We start from the raw sequence: 24,160 nt of genomic DNA, 5'->3' as shown, positions 1-24,160 counted from the left end.
TAGTGGACACCAGTGTGACAGAAGGGTTGCAGGTATTGTAGCATATTCAAGCTCAGTGAGATAGCATGATGGTACAAGTGGTAAGGTTTTGTTTTAACTAGTGCTTAGCAGCCTTGGAAAGGTAAAACTTAGATACTGCAGCTGTCTGTGGTATGCGGAGCTGATGCCCACACCTGAAGACTGGTGTGTGAACTCTCCCAGAGGGCTGCACAGCTCAATGTTAATTTTTCCAGAAAAAGTGCATCTTCACTTTGTGGAATTCTCACAGATTCCAACAGGTGAGGCTTCTGCTTAAGCTACAGTGTGTGGCTTCTACTGCCTGTAGGACCTGCAAAGATTGATCCATTGGTCTTAAAACGAATATGTCTGTTCCCTCTGTTAAAAAAAAAAAAAAAAAAAGAGCAAGGGTGTTGCTGAGGGGGACATACAAGGAAAGGTGACTGTGACTACCGCCAGCGGGGAGGAGATTCTGCCTGATGCTTTTCCGCTTTTGACATAGTAGAATTTGGAGAGGACACTCTTACTGCAGCCAGGTAACTTAAGTCTCATGTCCAGCTAATGTTACAGTGCATTTCACAGGTAGACCTCTTCTGCATTTTAGAAGTCCTCTACCAGTGACTTCCCAGTTTCTCCTCCTGCAACATATTTGTCCTCCTTGTTCAGCTGTCTTTGATCGGACCGTAAGTTCTTTAGGCATCTACAGTGCTGGCAAACCTCCTCCTTCTGTTGGATGTCCCAATTGTTTGGGGCTATTCTCGGGTGAGTTCTCTTAGGTGAGAACTAACTAAACTTTTGTATACTAAAGCATTTGTATACTAAACTTTCATATACTAAAACAAAGATTACTGTCCTAAATAGCTTTATTTTGTGTTTGGGAGGGAAATGAGGTGCTTAGGCTTTGGTCAGTCAGAGATTTAGGAAGGTTGTGTAGATGGTGTTTCTTGTGTTTATCTGTAGTGTTGGTGTGTGGTGTTTTTGTTTTTAAAAAGTCCTTGTATTCATGGAGCTCCCTCCCTCCCTTCACTTCACTTCATCCTTCCTGTGCCGTCGTCTTTGAAATCATGTTATAGGCAGGCTTCGGCCAGTGTTGATGACGTTTCCAAGTGATGTCCTTAGCTTGACGACCTAATGAAAAATATACTTCTAATTGTAAACTTATGACAGCAACTGAGAAGGAAGGAGCGGAAACAGCATGTTTGTAGCTGGAAGACGTTTTCCTGATGAGAACTTCTTGCAAGAGAAATGCAGCTCAGAGCTTTTCTAGTGGGGCAGAAGGAGCTTTAGAAAAGGGATGTCTTGTGCTGCTGACCTGGTTTCATTTTAGGAGAGGGAAAAACTTAAAGTAGGGTAGATGTTCAAGGCAGTCTTTGCACTTCAGAGTGTCAGTCCAGTTCTTGGCTGTTGAGTGTTTCAGCAGCAGAAAGTATTTTCAAGTGGGAAAAACAAGGTTATGAAAGCTCTTAAAGTGAAGACTGAATATTGCTAACTTGCTGTCTTAAAATTATTTAAATTTCTAGTCTGTTTTTAAGTGGTGAGGGCAACAGGATGGACTAATGACTTGTGAAGCTCCACTTAAATAATTTCTCAAAACCTATGAGTTTTTAGTATGGAGAGCTCTAAAGAGCCTCAAAAATATGGCCTCCTATCCTTCTGAGATTTTTTTTTTTCCCTCCTTGTTACTTCAGTAGTCCTCTCTAAACTAGCATGCGTTTTGATTATAAGATTTCAGAAAGTGTAGATGATTATCAGAAGTGACCGGTGGTTTAGTAGGCGGTGGAGTATGGGGTCTGAGACTTAAGGAAAGATGTTGTTGGCAGATATCAAGAAAAGAAGTTTAAATGGATGAAGGGTGGGGAAGGTGAGTTGCAAAGGCCCTGGTGTGGAGCTGGCAGAGATCTCTACAGGACTTGGACTGGAAGTCATTCCTTCAGTTAGTACTCTTCCGTCTCTTCTGCTGTTATAAAAATAGACAAGAACTGTGGAAGTGCAGTGGTTTATTTTGGAGAAGTAGTGGGGATTTTGGGATACAGAACCTTAAATGAACCACCTTCTTCCCAAATGGCTGAGTGTGCTGCACTTGCTGCTTTTGTCCAGGTTTTTGCTCAAGTTTTTGGAGGATAACTGGACCCTAGCTCCCGGTGGCTGATGAAATATCACTGCTAGAAAAGCAGGAGGCAATTTCAACTGAACGCAGCCTTTTGAGAAGAGCTCATGCTGTGCATTGGGACCTTAAAACAACAAAAACACTTGTGAAAGTGCATTAATCCAGTCACCTATAATAATTTTGCTGTTAGCTTTCCTTCCTGTCCTGAAGCTTGATGTAAAGAAAGTTGCCAGGTGTTAAATGTGACTAGTAAAGCTGGCATGACAGGACTGAGCAAAGTGGTTTTGAGGTCAGTATATTAAAAACTAAATGTGTTCTGCCCTGCAGCAGTGGTGTAATAACTTCTGGAGGTGTAGGAGTGGGGAGGAACAACAGGATTTCCAGGAGGTGGTTTGTTTCAGAGAAGCTATCTCCCGTCTTGATTTTCCCCACTCTTTGTAAAATCCTGCTGTGTGATGTGACTGTCCATTGGGTTTTCTTATTATGCTGCCTATATGCATGAATATTCAATATTAAATATGAACAGCATGCTTCTGCCCTGCCCCTTCAGCCTTACCCCACACTCTTTGCACAGCGGGTCCAGCAACAAGGAAACAGTTTTCATCCCTTAAGAGCTCTTTGGTACATGTGACGTTTCTCGAACTGGGATAAAACAATTAATGACTTTTTATGTTTATTGTTAAGTATCTTGTTATTAATTAACCGATCTTCAGAGACTGAGGCTAAGCTACAACTTTCCTTATAGAAAATTTGGTGTGTCATCTGTTTGAAGGGGATTGTGTTTGAATTTATCACACCGTGTGTGTTGTGAGGGGTATTTTGCTGAAACATGGGCTGTAATGCCTGACCCCTCCTTTTGAAGGGATGCTACATCCTCAAAGCTGCTTCTGCAAGTTCTTGTCAGTCTCTTAAATAAAATCTAAGTGTCAAATATGTTAATGAAATGGATCATCACCATGTGCAGGCATTTCACAGTATACTTTCTTGCAAAGGTAATGTGTGCAATAAGCCACATATGGGCCAGGTTTTGGTGCTTTTAATCAGGCTGAGCAATGTCTTCATTTGTGAACACTTCTGTTAAATAAAGTGAGATTGCTTATAGGTAAGGTGCAATTCATGTTATAGGCAGGCTTCGGCCAGTGTTGATGACGTTTCCAAGTGATGTCCTTAGCTTGACGACCTAATGAAAAATATACTTCTAATTGTAAACTTATGACAGCAACTGAGAAGGAAGCAGCGGAAACAAGAAATAAGATTTTCTTGAGCTGGCCCTTATTTATAAGTCCGTTAAGGATTTCTGCCTGGTATTAACATCTATGGATGCTGTAGATGCATGGCACGTACATCAGAGAAACAGTGTGTTCCTGCATCATCCATGTTTGTAGTAGCCGGAGCCTTGTACCCCTCAAACATGTCATTGGGGAAGCATTTTGTGTCCTCTAAGAGAACTCCTCTAAACACCAGTAAGAACTGGGATAAATTCTGGTTCCACCTTTTATAAGCATATATGCTGTAAATGTCTGATTAACATTTAAACTAATAATCTATTTTTAGATGTTGATTAGAGATACTGTGGTTCATATGGGAAATCTTCATTTGATCGTGCAGAGGTGAGATGTGATGACTGGTTAACAAGTCCAGATAGTGCTTCTGCAACAGTCTAATTGGGGAATTCAGAGATTTCTGAGCCCATCGGTAGGGCAGAGTTGCTGACCTGGAGAAGCTGTGCCTGCTACCTGATAACCGTAATTGTGTAAGTCTTTGCGTGCCCTGATACTAAGTTTAGCCCAATATTAGTGAATTACTGGATGCACTATTGTTTTGACCCAGATAATTTTACTACTGATTTGTACTTGTTGTTATACTCTTGTGGTGAGATAAATTGTTTATCCCTAAAGCTGTTGGTGTGATGTGTTTTACCAGATCCTGAACCTGTAACTCAGTTAGGCTGACTTAAGCCTGTACAAGTGCTTATAATGATTATGCAGCCACAGCTGGAAGAACATACCAGAGTTATTTAGGCTTTACCTTACATGAGAGTTAGATCTGATGGGGAGAAGAAATTAGTTGAGCAGCAAAGTGAGGAATTAGGCAGCTCTTTGAAACAGTGTTTCTGTCCCAAGAAAAGTAATTATTGTGCATTAGATGATAATGGCTCAAGTGTTCTGCAGTGACGTTGCTCATCAGAGTAACAGCTCGTTATCCTTCTGAGGATGGTGTGTGCCTTGTGATCTACAAATAGATCAACCCTTGCTCCACTGACTGGAAGTTTGGTACTTCTCAGAGGGATTTGGTACTTTAGTGTATCGAGTAATTTTTGTGTAGCACATATTGAGTGTTTCTCCTAAGCACTGAACTGTAATAAAATTGATGGACATTGTGCTTTTAATAAAGCTGAATAAAGCAGTATATGATTGCTGTTTACTTCTATTCAATTGATTAGAGACTGACAAGAACTATGCAGCATTTAAACTACTAAAAAGCAGGAGGCCTAACTCCATTTTTGGTGTGGACAATCAAATTGAATTGATTGTACTTAAGAGAGCAGAGCTGGGTGCCTTCCAGTGGTTTGTATTTTGCAGACATGTTTTCTGCTTGGGGTTGTTTTCTACTCTTCCATCCACTTTGGGGAACTGATGTTATCTGACTCGGGAAGGAGCTGAAAACATCATTAAGAACAAACTTTGGATTAAAAAAAATGAGAATTGAATTGGTGTGTGAAGTGACAGCGGAAGAAAAAGGTGTTCCTTTATGCTGCATTCCATCTCCTTGGAATTCCAGCAATTAAATTCAGGGTTTTTTTTTAAGGATTTGGCATGAAAACAGCACTTTCACTTTATTGTTCAGCCTCATGGTGAATGGCTGTGTAGGGCAGATACCACTAATAACTTACCAGAGGGGGCTTTAATTTGATTGTCCCTTTTAGACAGGCTTTTGGTGGTGGAAAGAGTGAATAATGGCTGATCCTTATTTTCCTTTGTTTCAAGCATGTTAATGGTGCACTCCACTGCCCTATCGTGTGTGTATTTCACTTTAAGGTTGCAAAGATAACCTTGCATTCTGCACAGCCAAACACAGCCATACATCAATATTGTATTTTTGATACTTTTCCGTACTATGACTCTGCGTTCCCTTTTTCTGAAGGGTTAGGCAGCAAAAGTGCTTCTGCAGGGACAAGGACTCATTGGAAAGGAGCTTTTTCATTTGTGAAGCCTATCACTAGTGTTGAGTACTAAACTTCATCTGTGTATCTATGTGTGTTAAATGTAGCCATTTTTACCCTATAAGAAGTAGTATAATTGTTTATAAGCAGAGCTGCTCTCTGAGTTCTTCTGATTTTGCTAGAGTGCTTTTAATTAGTTTCGCTTAATTTAAACTAATACTTTTACAAAAAGAAAAATTCATAACCCTAAAGTACTGTTTAAGTATGCTGAGAAAAGGAGATAGGAGACAGTATTATAGTTTAAAGGTTGAAAAATTCCTGGAAAGAGCTCCTTTCCATAAAGGAGTGTTTATGTTCTGGTTGGGGTTTTTTGCCCCAACATCTAAATGTTCATTTTGGCAGCAGCAAAGAACATGAAATTTTGGGTGTTAGGTGGTTTTTTGTTTGTTTCAAATAAAAATGTCTTAATCTGCTTACTAGAAAAGACTAAAGAGAAATAAACTAATATAATAGGAAGTGGGAAAGGAGACTGTGAAGGCGATCATAGGAATTCCTTGGTGCATACTTGAGAGAACTGGAGGTTATAACCAGCTACCAGATGGAGATATATCCACAGCAGAAAGCCTTTTTTTGGTCATTCTTTGTAAATAAAATGGGCTTCACTGTTCCAGCAAGGCAACATGAGAGCGATGCCCTTAACTGCTTTTGTTTCTTAGCCTTTGAAGATGCTGACAGTGCTGTGGATGATCGAGACAGTGACTATCGCAGCGAGACGAGTAACAGCATTCCTCCTCCGTACCACACGACGGCGCAGCCCAACGCCTCTGTGCACCAGTTCGCTGTACCATCGCGCCTGCAGCAGCAAGGGGTCCTGCGGGAATCTTGTACTGACTCCCTACAAAATTATGATCTGGATTATCAGGAGCATGTGGCCATCAGGTGGGTGCCATCTGCTGGGTGGCATTTCTTTTCCCATTGATTTTTCCATAGCGGATCCTGAAGGTGCCATTCTAGCAGAGGAGAGCAGCTCAAAGGCTCTGAAAAGGCTTATGATAGGAAGGTGTTACGTGTTTTGTTAATGCTGAGACTCTGCTGTGAACCAGGAAAAACCCATAAGGCAATTTATTACACTAGATGTGACAGTTTAGTGAATTACCTTTTAAAGATATGCTCAACTCTGAGGTCATTTATTCTTGTTTCTACTTTCACCTTACCTTTTGCAGGCCAAAGCACCGGGTAATTGTTGTTCTGATACCATTGCGTGGGTGTGCTTCCCAAGCCAGTGAAACACGGTCTAGCAGAGTTATCCTCTTAGGAGTTTCTTTCTTGGGGCAGATTTATTTTCTGTTTCAGATTAACTCCTGTTCTTCTATTAGCTCTGTCAAAACAGCATATTCAAGAAGAAAGTCTGCAACCAATGAGTTTTGGGGTTTTTTTTTGTTTTGTTTTTTTTTTCCCCCATGTTATCACATAGCACTGTTGATAGTGCGTTTTCCCTTTTGGTTTCCTTTGAGCTGGATGAAAGAGAGTTTACTTGTTCTAAGTTAGCTTTTTGACCATAAATCAGCAGTTTCACAACTGCTTTTTTCTTTTTTAAGTATTAAGTATTACAGCATTAACTTACTGGAATCAGTGGCTGTGAACTAAAGCTGGTTGTGCTCGGAACTGTAGAAAACTTTACAAAACCGCTGTTCCAAATAAAGGATGAGTTAAGTGTAAGGGGAAAGCAGAAGAACTTGGACAGTACTGGTCAGCTTGGTAAGAGTGGGTGTGTAGAACAGGCCATGCTGCTGCTTCTGCCTTCGGTGTCGGACAAGGAGGAGGCAGTTGCTTAAACTCTGTCACAATTGGAGGTGCCAGGTTTTATATGTATTATGACTGGTTTGTTCTGCCTCATCCCCCTTGGTAAGAATGTTCTTGTTCCCTGAAGTCTGAACTGGAATTCTATTGCCCTCATAGGTGCGTGGCTGAGATAATTTTTACTCTTTTTGCCTTATGGTCTTCAATGGTAAAAGCTGAAGTTTAATGGTAACATTTAACGTTGTTATTGTTACTGAGATTTTAAGCAGCAGAGGTTAATGTACCAACAAAATGCACTTACTGTAGTGTGACATGTCATTCTTAGTGCTGTTTTCCTAGTCCATTAAGCATTTCATATAAACAAGTTATTCCCTTTCCCATGCTATTCTGTACTGCTGATTTGCAGTAGTAAAATTGCTGAAAATCTTGCTGAGAGTCTGGGAAGATAAGCTGAAGCTTTTTCTTTATGGAGGAGCCAACCTGAACAGTGGTACTGGGCCTCCACCATGGGGAAGCCAGTGGCGGCTGGGTGTTCTTTTAGTTATGTGACTTCTTGGGGTGGTGTTGACAGTGCAAGGAATCTTTCATGGCTCACCTTGTTAGGAGGAGGGGTGGTGAACTTTTAATTGTATCTGATGGATACGTGAGTTCATAAGACCTTCCAAAGAAGCATTTCTGGTTTGAATTGTTAAAGAATACCAAGAGAGAATATGTATATATTTTCTGGTTTCCTGAAGGTGTTGATAGGAAAGGATCTGGGCTGATGAAGTTTACTTAAAAACTAAGAGCTTTGTAGTCTGCTTTTTGTCTAATTACTTTCAGTCCAGGAAGGCAAGTCCTAGTGGTGATTGATTCCCTCTGAGCTTTCCTGTTTCCTGTGCATTTTCCACAAGCCCAGCAAGATTTTTTGCTACATATTTAATCTTAAAACTTAGAAAATACAAAAAAGCTTTCCAGAGAAGTTATATGGGATTCTCTTTCTTACCAGACAGGTATTTCTAATGAGAGCTGGCTGGGTAGATCTTAAATATTTTCAGAACTCGGTTGTAGCTGAGTATTGCAAAACCAAATTCTGTTTGACTTTTGCTCCTAGCAGCACTAAGTGCTGTGGGCCAGGCAGCCACCTGATGAAATCAGTGTTCATGGCAGACTGCAGTAGGTGATTGAGGAAGTGACAGCTTGTAGGAGGCTGTCCTGGGCAGACCCAGAGGAACCAAACAAGGTTCTGCTGAAACCTATCTTGAATTGGACAAAAAGTTGTCTATTCCAAAGTGCTTCAATTAAAACAGTTTGTACTAACACCTGGGATTTTTTTTCTAACAACATTTGGATTTGGCTGGAAAAGTTCTGATCCTCTTCATCAGCTGTTACACGATTGTGTTCTTTTGATAGAAGGGCATATACTTTATTCCCCTGCTCTCCTAAGGATAACAAGTATTATTCTTTGTCCTTGAAGTGTGTTTTGCTGCCAACAGACAGTTTGACTTCAGAATAGCACGTGCCTTCCCCTTGGATTTTTTTTTAAAGCACTAACTTTTCTTTGCAGTGTTCATTTTGTGTAACCATGTGTCCTCCATGTCTCCCTGCTCTTGCTGTATTTACTTCCAAGGCGATATGATAGCATAGATTCCACTGTGAGTGGCCGAACTGACCTAGAGTCCACATCTGAGTCTAGTCAAATGACAAGCCGCCAGTGCTCGCTAGAGAGCAGGCGCTCTCTATATCTGTCCGATAGGTGGGTTAACCTCTTTGCAGCCTGTGTGCCTGTCTCCTTGCTGTTGCTGCTGTGAAGTGGTCTTGTGACACATTTCGGCTGATACTTGCTGTTTGCCTTGCCTTGCCTTTCAGATCTGTGGTTGTTTAATGCTGGGCTAATGTCACCTTTTTCTCCTCTCAGGTGTTGGATTTCTTGTCACTGCTTTATTTCTACTAAAAGGAGTGCTTTGTACCATAGCAGGGGAAACACAGGGGGGAGGAGCTCAATTAGAAAAAAAAGTAATTTCCTTTACACCTGAATTAGTCAATTGTTGATTCAGCATTTAAAGCTAATGGCTCTTCAGGCATTCATGTAGCTCCCATTGCTTTCAGCTGGGATTTGGAAGGGCTTGATCCAGTAACTGTGGTGGCCCTGGGAGTCTTTTAAGTTTCATTTTCTTTTTAGGGAAAATTATTTCAATTACCAGCTTAAGATTGCAAGTGTAATAAGTGTTCTAAATTGTGTACAACAGGGCTCATTTAAAATAATGAGTATCTTTCCAATTAGCGTAAGTTAGCTAATACTGATGGAAATGAAGCACTAAACCAGCAGTAGTGAAAATGCAATGACCTATTTGTCTTTCAGGGCTATCCCACCAGTATCCTATATTGGGGTGCCCCAGGCAATTCTCAAGGGGAAGACTCTTGTATTAGCAGTATCCATACAATATCCACGTGCGCTTTGCACTTTCCCTTCTCTCACCCTGCTCTTACACGGTCAGGACATGCGTGCCCTCATGTAGTTCTCAACAATGAATGATGTGAGACAAAGCTGCAGGGCATCTTTCAGATGAGCATTTTGATTTTTTTTCACATCTACTTTCTACCTGTTTATTTTTATGTAGGCTGGCAAGAACTCTTCCTGTGAGATTTAAATAAGGAAGAAGCTTTCTTGCTGCTAGCCTTCGGGTTGTTAAACAATTGAGATAATCCTTCTGATCAAGGGCTAGGAATTAATCCCAAAATTCCAAGGGTCAATTACTTGGGTTTCTAAGGAAGCTTCAGATTGTTTGATAGCAAAACACTAGCTGCTTTAATCCATTCTCCCACAATGGACATTGCAGCTTCCATTTAGATTCATTGTAAATGGGAAGTACAGAACCTGAAAACCATCTAAGGCTTGCGATGGCCTAATATCCACCACCAATGTTTTGTTTTGCCTTCTGATCCAGTAACAGCTCCGAGGATCTTAATCTTGTGTTGGTAGGAGCCCCCTGAGGGCATTGGCTGCAGTGAGAGCCCTCCCAACAAAGAGGAGTGGTGGAGCAGCTGGGACTCCTCGTGTTGCTGGTGCACAGTTTGCGTTTTGTCCCCTGTGCCCACTTCCCTGGAGTCCAGCAACTCCTGAGTCTTTGCATGCAGTCTCTGCTCGGTAGCCACCCTTGGATGAAACAAAGTGCCTGTGTGCTTTATGAATACTGCTAAAACAAAGTCTGCAGCCTAGGGTGACCAAAATGCACGCATAGCATAGTGGAATGGTGTGCGTGGGCACTGTATCTCAAAGTAGTCCTGTTACTGTAATAAGTGACTTTTTTCAGCATGTCTAAAAACGTAACAGCAGAGTACTGGTACAGCCAAGGCTGTGTGCCCTTGCTTGATCACTAAAAGCTGTTCTACTTCAAACAGGCATTTCTAAATTTTGTGCTACTGTAACTGGTGGAATATCATAACCCATGCTGCTTTTTTTGACTATTTGATTGAAATGTAATGTGGCAGATTGGCAGGTTTTCATGTTTGTTATCTCTGGATGGTTCTGATTTTAGCTTTCCTGTATTTAATGCATGTTTTTTCATTACTATTTTTTCTGTCCTTTCTAGAGCTCTTTTTAAAACTGTTATTTTCCCCTTCCTATTTTTTTTGCTGCCTCTCTTCCTTTTCCTCCCACCCTCTTTATTTCTCATCTCAGACAAGGATCTCTAGCTAGAAATGAACGAGTCAGGATCATTCCATATAACTCTGAAGATGGAGAAGAGGAACAGGAGAGTAACTATGAAGAGCTAGGAAAACTGCTAATAGAGGAATTCCTAGAAAAGAGTCATAAAAATAGAAGTTGGCAGGAAACAAACACAAAAAAGATGCAAACTCTCTCAAAAAGAGAAAATTTCAATCACTGTGAAAGATCAAGGTGCTGCCAAAATGTGTGTGTGGAATCAGGGTCTGTAGATGTCCCTAGGTATCCTCAGGAATATGATACAATAGATAGGAGAAGGAAAAAGAAGCTGCGATACAATTTTGAAGAAAGTGAACAAATAAGCCTGAAAAGTAATGAAGGTCTGCAGTTTCCTGGGGAGAAAACAGTTTATTTCAATGGTGTAGCAGCTAGTTCTGAACCTAACGATGATTTCCCAGTATATGATAGAACTGGAAAATATATCAATAACTCTGAAAGTAAGGAACAGTTGCCTGCTTATCCCATCCTGCGCCCGTACAAAAATGGCTTAATGGTGAAAAGTGGCAAGTTGCCCAACAAGCAGGGAGTGAACCATGAGGGCTCACTTCACCTGAGTAACAGTGAAGACATGAAACTCATAGGGATGCCAGATAACACTTTTGTGCCTGTGGATATCCTTGAGGAATTTGACAGCAGTGCTTCTGATGAGTTCCAGTACTCGCCCGTTTCAGATGATGAAATGGAGGAACTGGCTGCGCTTTCACAAACATGGTGTGATTCTGACATCAGCCATTTGAGAAACTTCACTGGTAACTACCCTGCAAACTTTGGCTCCCAGTTAAAAGCTAGCCGTGATAAAAAAAACAAGACTAAAGGGAGCAAACATGGTCATCCTGTGCAAGACCTAACACTGTCTCCTGTTGAAGAACCCAGCGAGGAGTACATAGACACGATGGATGAACTTCAGTGTCTGGTAGAATCAGTTTCAGAATACTTGGCTGAAAAGGAGGAAGAAATCAGCAAATTTGGTACATTGCCAGAGACGAGAAAAAATGTTGAAAGCGTGTCACTGAAGCAGGATAATGCTGATAATTCATTAGAAGGCAGGAAGTCTGAAGAGCCCAAACATCCTGCTGGAGAGGAGAGTACCAAGGGCAAATCTGAATCTCTCACAGACTTGTCAGGTGTGAAGAATACAGTGAATTCCCTGTTCAGCTCTTTCACTGAAAAGGTGGGGTCAAGTACAAAGCAGCTCACAGCCTCTGTTGAAAAGCTTGTTTCCTCCACTCCAGAGAAGACAGAAACCAGAAACTCATCAGAAAGTGGAATATCAAATGTATTTTCTAGTAAGTCCAAAAGTGAGAGTTCGCCTTCTGGAGTGACGGCAGATAATAAAGGTGACACCAAGTTCTCCATTCACTCTTTGCTACCATCCCAGGTGAGTGTTGATAAAAGAGCCCAGAACATAAACTCCAACAAGCCAGAAACCACTGAGATGGACAGTAAGGCTTCCGCACCACATCATCTCCAGCAATCACAAGGAACTACTGCTGGCAACCAGCAGAACCAACATTCAGTTATGAATTCTGTTCTAGGCATGTTTAATCCTTTAAAGATCTTCTCAGATAAGGAAGTGCCAAAACAAGAAGTCGTAAAAGTGGAGCACACCAAGGAGGACAGCCATGCTGTGAAAGATGATGAGGCAAACAGAAGTGAGAGACCATCTGGACAGACAGCAGCCAGGACCAGCAGCATTAATCCGGAGATACGGATGAGTGAGACTAGAAGCGAGGCAGAGGTAAACGCAAATAGCACTTCCGTGTCTTCAATCTTTGGCAGGCTCACAAATTCAGTCAGTTCCTTCAGTCTGAAAGCCAATTTCGATGGTCTGTTGGCTCCCAAGCAACAGGATGTGCCACAGAAGCAGCCAGATTTGCATCATGTTACAAACCAGCCAGATGCCACTGTGAAAGAAGGTGCGCCCACTGCCAGGGAGCAGCCTCCTGCAAATCGCTTAGGGAATCAACATACTACAGGTCATGGACTGGGAAACAAGGAAAACAGAGGTAATGTGGAACTTAATTCACAGCCTCAAGATCAGGGTACAGCATCTGAAAGCTTTTTCAGTCCACTCAAAAAGTCTTTCAGTCAATTGTTGCTTCCTTCTGCCGAACAAGGGCAGAAAGAAAGTACATCTGGGCATTTTAAAGGCCATAAGTCTGAGGAGGATATAAGACAAAACAGTTCATCAAACGAAGAACGCTCATTTCCTTTCACTGGGAAACTTCCTTTTTTCAGTGGCTTGGGTTTTTCAGAAAAGCAGGAACATAAGAATGAGAAAGGGGGCTTTATTCCTTCATTATTTAAATTTTCTTCTGCAGAAAGTCTAGCACCTTCACAGGACCAAAGAAGTCATCAGAGCTCTAGTGGCATTTCTTTACGTGAAGACAGAAACAGTAAATCTGAAAATACCGTTTCATTAAAATCTAGCTCTGTTCCAAATTTATCAGACCATAAGGAGGAATTTGAACAAACAAAAAACATGAATAAAGAAAACCTATCTAGTGCCCAAGTAAATAGAAGAATGCACCAGGAGAGTGCCTCTGCTACCTCTAAGGCTGCAGGAGAGAATCAGAGAACTGAGAGTACTCAGGAAGTATCTAGAAATGTAAAAGGAGGATTGATGAGGGAAGGACTAAATGCACCAGACTTAAATAACAGCTCAGTTGAATCCACCTCTTCAGCCAGAGAGTCAGAAGCTGCAAGTGCAGATGATATACAGAAGAAGCACACACCGGGTTTTCTTTCTGGCTTTCTCCGCATTTCTTCCAATGAAAGCACAGCAAATAATCAAGACTTGACTGCTAAAAGCAAGAGTGATGGCCAGAAAAGCACTTCTCCTGGATTATTTTCTGGGTTATTTAAGTTTGCTTCAAGTGAAAACTTGTCTGAATGTAAGCAAGAAAAGGTGAAAGCAAATTCCCCAGGCTTCATGAAACTTTTTGATAGAGGTGAGGATTCTAGCTCAGAGACAAAACCCAGCAACTCAGAAATGGCTTCTGACGCTCAAAAAAGCACAGGAGAAAAGCAGGAAGCTCCTAGCTTCTTAAAAAATCTCCTGCCCAAGCCAAAGGAGAAACTGGATAATGTGAAAACGATGGAATCTTCCAAAACTACTGACCACCTGTCCAGTGCAAGAGTAAATAAAACAGCTGAGCCCCATGTTCCCCACTGCGGGCATCCTGTGTTCCCTGATGCTCTAAATCTTCAAGACAAGGTACAGGACTTATCTGGAAAGCCTGTAAATAGTAGGCATATCCCTCATCAGAATGCAGAATCTAGAGCTTTTCCAACCGTTTTTAACAAAGGATCAAATGAATTTCTCAATTTGACTAATGAAAGCTATAACCTTACGGAGAAGTACTCAGCTTATCAGGAAACAAGAAGCCATTCTAGCTTTGAATGGGAATATGAAGTGGGGGAACTAGCTGATGCTCATGAAATAGCAGTACCAGTTTACTACATGTTAAACCAGAACTCTGTTCTGCCCCCTCAGTTCTTGGACTGGCCTGAAAACGATATGGTGGTGAATCTCTGTAAAAAGGATGGAAATGCAAATGTGATGGATTGGCAGACTAATGCCAACTTTGATGGACAGAGTTTAGATTTAAGTGTGATGTCATATGACTCATTTGACCAGTTAATGTTTCAAGATGTTTGTTCAGAAGAAAATGATGCGTGGACTGCTAATTCTCTCAATGAAAGTTATAACTTTCCACCATTTGAAAGAGATGGCAGTTACTCATTAGAAGAGTTGCCCATGGATTTAAGCTATTCCTCTGGCTGTGATGGAACTATGTGGACTCTAATTGACCAAGAGACTTTAAGTATGGATGAGGGCTTTATGTACTCATCCTATAGCCAGGAGTATCAGGAGTGGCTAATGATGCTTGAGCAGGGTATATGGTGGCCATCAGAAGATGGTGATTGTGGATACTACATGTACAGTGACAGCCAGTATGTGTATTCGCTGCTCACTGATCCCACTGGACAATATGTCTACGTGTGTGCTCCTGAAACATATTCCTACCCGGACTGCTATGATTATAATTTTCAAATGGATTCCATTCCAAGAGCTGTGCTAGAGGACAACACAATTGCAGTTTGTGGTTTTAAAGTCCCTCTTGGCAGTGAAGATGAGCTGTTTTGGTTTGCTGAAGAAGAGTCTTTAGATGATTATACAACAAATAAACCCCTGGATTTGTCAGTAGCTTTGCAGAGGAGCGATCAGCTAATGAACATGAATCTGGAGACTTTTTCACAAATGTTTGAAGAGTCTATTTATTATCAGAGAGAGCAGCCATTAGACTTCTCAGGTTATAAGCTTCAAAAACTCAAAGTAGATTTTAGACCTGAGAAGGAAACACTGAATTATTCAGAGGAGTCTCCGGTAACCCTTGATCTCAGAACACATTCCAGAGCTGCTTTCAATAAATCGCTGAGTAAGGAAGTCCACACCAAAGAAGGAGATAAGGGTGTCCCCGTGACAACTACTGGGAGTGGGTCATCAGGATTCTTTGGTTTCCATCTGTTTCAATCTACCCCTAAAACTGAAGAAACTGTGTCATCTACTGAAAGAGTAACAGAAGCAAAAAAGACTGAGGAAGATAAGAAAACACCAGTGAACAAAGTTAGCTCTTTATTTTCTGCTTTGGGTGGACTAATTGGAAAGTCTTCAGGTCCTGACCCTGAGCCATCAGAAGATTCTGCCTTGAAGAGAACAGACACCCAGTTAAAATCATCTGAAAGCAGAAGCGATGTTGTATCACTTGCACCAAATAGAAAATTAGATGAGGCGCAAGCAGAGCAAAAGCTTCCTGTTACATCAGAATCGAGAAGAAATACTTCATCAGAACTTCAGTTGGAGGCTGCTAGAAATGAAAAGCCAGAATTAAATCAGAATGAAAACATCCGTGTTAAAAAACCAGGATTAACAAAATCTCCTTCTCAATTGAGCCAAACTGCTCCAGATGGCAGGCCCATGCGAGAAGAAAGACCTGTTAAAGCAACACCAGCTTCCAAGCATCTTGAAAGGCATGCAAATATTAATGAACCTAGTCAGTCACAGACAAATCAGAGCCACCCAGCCACTGAGCCTGAGGAGACATTATTTAAAAGTGCTCTGAAATTGTTCAGTCTCGGAGAAGATTCTCCTGCAAGCTCAACTGCCAACAAAACCCAAGCTTCTGGATTTTTTGATTTCTTTAAAACGCAAGTAAGCAAAGCACCACAGCCATCACCAGATTTCCAAAAAAGTCAAAGTGATAAACCAGAAAAAGTGATACAGCCAGAGCAGAAGGAAGCCTCCAGCATCTCATCATTATTTGGATCCCTTGGAGATCTCTTCAAAGTGGAGTCTGTGTCTTCTCAACCATCCTCAAGTACTACTACTCTGTCAAAAACTAATAGCAGAACGGTGTCTGAGTCGAGACAACAAACTGAGAAGTCTGGGGGTCTTCAGAGTGCCAGTATGCCATGTCTGTCCTCCACCCCTAAGGAAGGGGTGAGAACAGAAGGCATGGACAGGCAGGTCTCTCCTAGCTCTGGGCTGCAAATGGAACAACAAAGCAGAAAAGCGGAGGAGGAGTCTCCTGAGAGTAAAAAAGTGCCTCCTGGAAACGCTTCACAGAAGCCAATGGGGGTAGGTCCCAAAACAAGCCAATTTAGTCAGTCAGCTGGGCAGCAAAGCAGCGTACCCATAGTTACACCAAAGCAACAAGGAGGAAATCGTTTAGGAGGCACAGTTAATCAGGCAAAACCAAAGCCAGATCAGACGCCTAAAGAGTCAGGTTTCAGTTTGCCATTCAGCTTTTCTGATATCACTTCTTCGAAATCACAGCCAGCACAGCCAGCCAGTAGGAGTATATTCTCCTTCTTCACTGGATCAGACGAACCAAAGCCTTCAGCACCTGCTACTGCTCCTGCTAGTGGGAAGCAGCAAGAAACAGAGGGGCTGTTTCGTCTGCCCTCCTTCTTCTCTAGCAGTCCACCTGCTGAGAAGAGCATACCTCAAAGAAGTACTAGCTTTAGCTTCTTCAACTTGACATCCTTTTTGGATGAAAAGCCACAAACTGCTCCAGGACAGGAGAATAATACAAAACCAGCTAAACCAGTGAACTCTAAGCCATACGTGATGCAGAATACTTCCGCTGACTCTGGCGTTAAAATCAGCAGTTCTGCCAGGCAACAAGATGCAGACAATAAAAAAGAAGTTGATGATATTATTGCAGCAGTGACTGGCAAAAAGATGTCTAATAACCTCACGATCCCAGAAAATAAATCAGAAATGCTGGCAGTGGAACACGTAGAAAGTGTTGCTGAGGTAGCTGAAGAGAGTAATTTAGGGAAGCTTCCACAGACTGATGATGCTGCAGTAACTGATTCGGCTGCTTCTGGTCCTTGCCTTCAGACTCCCAGTGTGCAGGAGGGTTCTCAGGGCCAACAGGCTGTTTCCCTAGAGGCAGAAGAAGATGCCTTGGATAGCACAGGGAAAATGGACAGTTCTACATTTCCTATTGATAAAGAGGAGCCTTACTCTTCAAAAGAACAAGCTTCTGAAAAGAAAGATTATAGCATGGATAAAATGGATTCCCAGAGTCTAAATGACTTAAATATTATGAGTGACGTAAAAAAAGAAATGGTCTCTGAAGAAGTATGTGTCCAGCATGAGTTGCCAGAACATAAATTACCCAAACAAGCTCTTAGTGACAGGTTACAACAGTCACAAGAGCTACACCCTCCTTCTAAAATGCCAGAGACATCTAATTTGCAAAACAAACCAAAGGAATCTGAGAGTGATAAATCGGTACTGGATTCTTCAGTTGAAATGTTTTCAAGTTTCATGACAAAAATGAAACCGCCTAAAACATTATCTGGTTTCTTTTCCCAACCTCAAGCTTCCGCACCTCCTACTGCACAGAAGAAAAGCTCCTCTTTCTTTGGTTTCTCATCCCTCCCAAGTGGCCCAGCACCAGCTTTCACAAATGATCTCTTTGGCATCTTCAAAGGTCCAAAAGAATCTCCAAAAGAGATGCCTCCAAAACCCACCCCTAAACCTCAAAGCAGTGGTGTGAAAGATGTCACTGTGTCTGTTCCAGCAAAAGCTTCTAGGGAGACAGAAAATACAGCTGTGGATAGAGAGACTAGAAGGGATGTCTCGAGCTCTCTAAAGGAGGATGTATTACCTGTTTCAGCAGAAGAGAACTCCACAAAAGAGTCTCCTGTGAAAACAGAAACTGAGGAAAATAGGAACTTGGAAACCTGTAAAGAGGAACCTTTGAGGATCACTCCAGAAACAGCAGTCTCTAGTGAAAATCAGTCCCTTGAGGTTCTGCAGTTGGATCATGATGTGCAGCCCTCTGAGACAGTAGACACTAAGCCATGCCAGTCTGATTTCGGTAATGCAGCTGATGCAGTGCAGGCTGAGGCCACTGACCAGAGTGATGTAAATACATGCCAACTAGATGTGGAGTCTTCACACGTAACAGAGGAACAAACTGCTTCTACAGACAATGCAGCCATTGACATCCTTCAGACTGGCTCTTCTGATGGGCTTGAACTGGAAGTGGAAGCCCCAACTAACGCAGCAGACACAAATATTTCCCGTTTGGACGAGAGTGCTAAACTTGAATCAGAGCCTGCTGTTACAGGGGATCAGGCCAATGCTGGTATTGATCAGCATGACATGGTCAGTAGTTACAGTACAGAGCCTGCAGCTCCAGCTGATGAGCCCAGTGTTCATCTGCACCAGCTGAATGAAGAGAAGACAAGTGAGGTAGAACAGCAAACTGCTGAACAGGAGAAACCTTCAGCAATTGATGAGGTGCCTGCGGAAGGGATTGCTTCCAAATCTGACTTGAAGAAACAGGGTAAACCTAATAACGTTCCTCCAGATGCAAACAGCAGTAAACCAGTCTTTGAAATACCAAACATGCCCAGTTTGCCAAAATTCAGCTTTATGTCATCTGCTGATAGTGGAAAGCCATTTGGGTCATTATTCTCTCAGCAGCCACCTTCCGCTACTAAAGCAGGGGCAGATCAGGGCCTCATGTCCAGCTTTAAGAAACTTTCTTCCACTCTGTTTGAAGGAGGTAGTGAAGAAAAGGTGAGTAAGCCAGAGAGTGCCCAAGGAGCAGTATTTGGGAAAAAGCTAGATTTCTCTTTTCCCTGGCAAAAAGACAACAGGGAGACCTCTGCCAAAAGGGAACCACATATACCACCACAGGCTTTGTCAAAACCAGATGACAAGGTGTTAGGAACAGTCGGTTCAGATGAAAACTCAAAATCTGCAGTCTCAGATCAACTGACTGATGCAAATATAGAAGTAAACTTGTCTTCAAAGAAGCCTGACACTGTAGACAATGAACTTCCTGAAGAACCATCTAGTGCAAGCACTGTTGATGATACATCCAACAAAGAGCTGGGAGAGAAGTTTGATAAAGAGTCAGAGGATCAGCAGAATGTGATTTCAGGTGAACTGCAGAAAGAAGATGGGGCAGAAGAGCATGCACCAGATGAGCCTGAACTGAAAGAAACTCAGCTTGATTCTGCTCCTAATGGAGCAGTGCTTCATCCCAGCGCACAGGCTGCAGATCTGAATAGTGTGGAACAACTGAATGAGAAAAGGCTAGTTACAAATGAGGCATAATAAATGGTTTCAGGTTTTTTGAACATTTATAATGCCATACTGCAGCAGTAGATATTGGCCTTGGTGTCCGATGTTTGTAACTCAGTCCCACTCCCTATTTGTCGTAAACTGTTCATAGCGTTACTGATAGCTGTCACAGAGGATGTGGCGAACTGCAGTCACTAGTTACGTACAAGCCCTTAGACCATTTCCTCACCTTTTCCCATTCTTTTTTCTGTAAGTGTAATTGTATTTTCCACATTCTTATACTGTGTCCCACTGAATGAGATGCTTTAGTGCTAATTTCATTAGCCTTTCAGAAGTTATACTCTTTGTGTGTTAATTCTGCTGCATACAATTCACTTTGCTTTCTTGTTTAGTGCTAATTATGTTCTATTTGCTAAAAAAAAAGGTAACACTAGGTAGAATGCATTGGATCGAAAGAACATTTTGTTTTCAAAATGCAGGGTAAAGGCTTTTAATTTTAGAGAGAAATTTAACATACTGCTGATGTATTATAGAACTAATTAGGTTCACTTCACATTATTGAGGATTTAAAAACATTTTCAGAGATAGCAGTGAAGGTATTCTAATGCTTGCTTTTCCTACTGTGCAAAGGTTATTTCATGCAGTTAGAAAAGCCACTAAAGGAAGGTATCACTATTTAATGAGTCTGTATTCAGTCAGGTGCATATGTTAAACTACAATTGCCCTCAAAAATCAAAACAGAGACTCGCTGAACCTACATGTCTGCATGATGTAAGTGAAACTTGTGCCTCTGACCATACAGCTGCAGCGCTGCACTTTCAAAACTTCCTATCTGGCTTCAAATTCTGCAAAGTGTGCAAGTAAGAAAAACATTAGTGCTGCTTAATCCTTGGCTGTAGTTTTCCTGACTGCATGAGAAATATTCATCCACTGTATTTTGTGTAAGGATTCTAGGAATTCAGTCCTGGAAGTGGTGTCTTGAATCCCTGTGGCACTGGGTTTTTTATATAAATTAAATTCCTGAAAAAGCTCTACTGGAGTGAGACATATCTCTTCCCCATGAACAATTTCTCTATTTTTGTAAAAGGTTTTAAATTGATGGTCTTGACAACCTTAATCTTGAGTGCAATGTATTTTATCATAAATGTATAATATATATGAAAATAAAGTTAACTTTAAGTTACTGTACTTCTTAATAATAGTCTGCTTTAAATAGTCATGGTAAAGACCTTAGCTGTGGTAAAACTGCAGAAGACAGAAACACTTCCACTCTGAATTGCTATGTTTCCATTCTTATTCCTGTCTGGTTATTAGAATATCTTCACTGGCAGTTTCTAGCTGATCTAAGGTGAAGAAGTAGTCGATGCAAGAAAGACTATTGACATATATGGTCTATATACTGGTAGGCTGTGTTTGAAGTATTTCTACTGCCTACCAAAGTTTTGAGCTTCAGAAGTCTAGATCTAGTTCAGGGAACGTAATAGTTAAATGTGACTTCATAATATGTCTTTTCAGTAATATTTAGTGTCCAGTTTGTTACATGTGCAGATTGCTTTGCGTTTCTCCAAGCCACTGTTTTTTTCTGATGGACTTTCTTATTTTCTTATAGTCCTGCTGGCAGTAGTAGATATGGCTCCTCTTGTAATGTCAGCCAGGGGAGCTCTCACCTAAGTGAGCTGGACCATTCCCATGAAAGCGCCCATGGCTCTGAGCAAGAAGATGATCACCAGGAAAGAGAGTCGAATCATTCCTACCACAGTCTGGGCAGCTACCAGAAGGATGGTCAGGCGTGGCTCAGGGAGCAAGAGGAGCCTTGTGGCAAAGGAGAGGAGGAGAAGGTCTGTGAAACAGAGGAGAGACATGCAGACCATTCTGCAGTTAAGTTACCTCTGGAACTTGAGAAGCCCAACGATATTGATGCAGGAACCCAAGTGAGGTAGGTGAAACTATTACTGAGTTCTTTTCAACTAATTCAAAGAGGATTTCTCTCTTTGCTGTTTCCTGGGGCAAATTATGTACATTGTTCTCGCAGCCTTCTCTAGCAACTGACTTTGATGTTGCTGATCTGTGAAACATCTTTATGTGCAGGACCAGTTATTTATGAGACGTTGGCTAAGCTTAAACTATGTTTGCTCTGTATGTAAAGAGGAACACCTGTTAGTGCCTTGAAGCTCATTTGCTGTTTTTTCTGTTTCTGGTTGATGAATGTAGTCTGGCCCAAAGATAGCTGCTTCCATTGCCCATGTGTGATCAAGCTTATGTGCAAGCAACCAAGAACTTCATGTAGTCATGGTTAGAGCTGCACTAGTTCCTTTCTTGTGTAGTAGGCTACCACAACTAGAGCTAGTGTTTATGTAGTTGTAGGTTGTAGAATTACAATATGAATAGACATGTTGCTCTGACTCACTGCGGCAGCTTTTCTTGTCCTTGCATTTGGGCTTTCCAAGCTGTCAGCAGTATTGAAAACAGTCTTCAAAAGTATTTCAGCTAAGTTTGGGGGAATAATGCACTGGGATTTGTACAGATTTTACGGGAATTTCAAATTTCATTACTTAACTTTGGGAGTGACTTTTTTTCCTTGAGGTAATCAAGTCATTGCAGCCCCTATTGTAGGTATGGTTATTCTTTCATCAGAATGAGTGATTGTTTTCTTCTGGTTCAGTTAGGTCCGTGGAAAGATGTCTGCCTGTCTGTACCCATTGAAGGGTACAGCTGGTGTCGCTATGCTTATATGAGAGAATTAACCACAGCAGTTCATGTGTAGGCAACCCTTACTAAAGATGAAAAAAGGAAAGCAAGACTAGAAAAAGTGTTAAACTGTTTATAAACTCTGAGTCACTTTCCTCTTCTCCTTACAGAGCAGCAGGAGTCTTGTCCCAGAATGGCTGGCCTATATTTGTTCACAGGGAAGGTTATTCACATAGTCTATTTCAGGCTAATTTAGGCATCTATCTTGAATACTGCTGCATCACTGGCTCCCTTCCTCTCCACTATCTGATGGTGCCTTCCTCTCTTCAGGAAGTATGCATGGGACTGAGTTCTGAACATTGATCCTTAGAGTTGCACCTGAGCTAGATGTGTAGCATGGATTTGTGTTTTTCCCAGATATGGTTTGGTTTTTTTTTTTTATACTATCAGCAGTGTGAGGTGTTTTACGGACAGGGGAAGATGTTTGTTTCAGAGGTTTACACCTCAGCAACATATAAAAGAAGGAATGCAAACCAAAGGCCCAATGTCATGAGGTTAGGGAGTGTAAAATGTGCTGTGGGGCACTGAGGTGGAGCATTGCTGCCAGATGAACATGCCCTCTTGAAAACGTGTGGAAAGGAAAGGGGGGAGTGAGAAAGGTGCGATGAATGGTGAAAACCACCGCTGAGCCCAGTTGCCAGTGTTTCCACTGAAGAGGGGCTGTAAATTTGTAGCAGTAGTGGTGAGTAGGAGGAGGCAGTGAAGTGACCTGCAAGAGGCACGGGGATGGAAAATCTTCCATTGGCCTTTGTGTGTGCAGTTATGATGCCAACATGTTGAACAGGCTTCATCAGGTATCTTGGGCTGCTTTCCTGATGTTCTGACCAACATCATCTTGCTCCTGGGGCTGGATTGTATCCTAGCTTGTATCTTTTTCAGCTCATCAGTTTCCAAGACGGTTCCTGTGTATAAGGAAACCTCTGCTTTAGCCTTTCACTTCCCAGAGCATGTGCAGGGCTGTGTTCACCGGAGCCTGTTGGTTACTTCAGCTTCAAGAGCTGAAGCTGTGATTGCACTGTGTAGTGTTGAATCTTTAATGCTACAGATGAGTGGTTTTCATATAGTGATTTTCTCTTTCTTGCATTTAAGCTACCATGGTGACAACGAGCCACCACCCTTTCCTCCAGCAAGAGCCCATTGGATTAGAGCCATTAGCAAAGTTCGACTGCAGCTTCAAGAGGTAGGATGGAGTATTGCTTTGCTCCTTCTCTGTGCTATCTGGGTTTTAGATCTGTGTCTGAAGGTTTCATTTCTTCTTCCTTGTAAGACACCTTTTACAGTCTTGATGTTTTGCAGACAAAAATTTAATCAAATGTGTTGTATAGGACTGCAACATGTGATGGTTTTAGAGCTATCTAATTCTATCAAATATTTTGATCATCATTGTGTGGAACTAGGACAAGAGGAAACAGGTTCAAGTTATGTCGGGGGAGGTTTAGATTGGATATTAGGAAACATTTTTTCACTGAAAGGGTTATTAAATATTGGAATAGGCTGCCCAGGGAGGTGGTGGATTCACCATCCCTGGAGGTGTTTAAAAAAAGGGTAGATGTGGTACTTAGGGACATGGTTTAGAAGTGGTTTTTGTCAGGGTAGGTTAATGGTTGGACTTGATGATCTTAAAGGTCCCTTCCAACCTCAGCAATTCTGTGATTCTATGAGTATCATAGATACTCATAGATGCAGAAGCAGAGAAATTATCTCTGAATTTGTAAATAGTAATCACGGTGCCTGGGACTAAATGGTTTGTGTTAAACTGTTTGAATTTAAGACTTTTTCTCAAGGCAACTTAAGGATAGCTTGTTAGCTTAGTAGGAGTTATCTGTATTATTTGTCGTGTGAAAATGTTCCTTGGGAAACTTCACATCAAATATTTTTATATATACTAATTGAAAGTGGGTGTATAATAATTCTTGGTATTTCCATCTCATGAAAGTAAGATTTAAAAATAAATAATCTTCATTTGGGAAGTCAAAAGGAAAAGGTTGTGACATTTTCTTCAGCAGCATAAACACTCTTGTTTTA

The 24,160-nt window shown here is 41.6% G+C and overlaps 1 protein-coding gene across 3 annotated transcripts in view; it reads left to right on the top strand.

Annotated features, from left to right (window-relative positions):
* Window positions 1-24,160, top strand: part of UNC13B (unc-13 homolog B) — a 216,458-nt gene that overhangs the window by 60,372 nt on the left and 131,926 nt on the right. For 2 of the 3 annotated variants that reach the window (XM_054185791.1, XM_054185789.1), the window contains exons 8-10: window positions 5,984-6,206; window positions 20,997-21,323; window positions 23,225-23,315. In XM_054185791.1, the coding sequence (XP_054041766.1) occupies window positions 5,984-6,206; window positions 20,997-21,323; window positions 23,225-23,315 (641 nt within the window). Of the gene's footprint in view, window positions 1-5,983; window positions 6,207-8,676; window positions 8,803-20,996; window positions 21,324-23,224; window positions 23,316-24,160 lie in introns of all 3 variants that reach the window. The other variant, XM_054185792.1, reaches the window with a different exon arrangement.

Source organism: Rissa tridactyla, chromosome Z (assembly GCF_028500815.1).
Source record: "Rissa tridactyla isolate bRisTri1 chromosome Z, bRisTri1.patW.cur.20221130, whole genome shotgun sequence".
NCBI lineage: Eukaryota > Metazoa > Chordata > Aves > Charadriiformes > Laridae > Rissa > Rissa tridactyla.
Note: the sequence above shows the minus strand (reverse complement) of the source record. Positions and strands in the feature narration are given on the sequence as shown.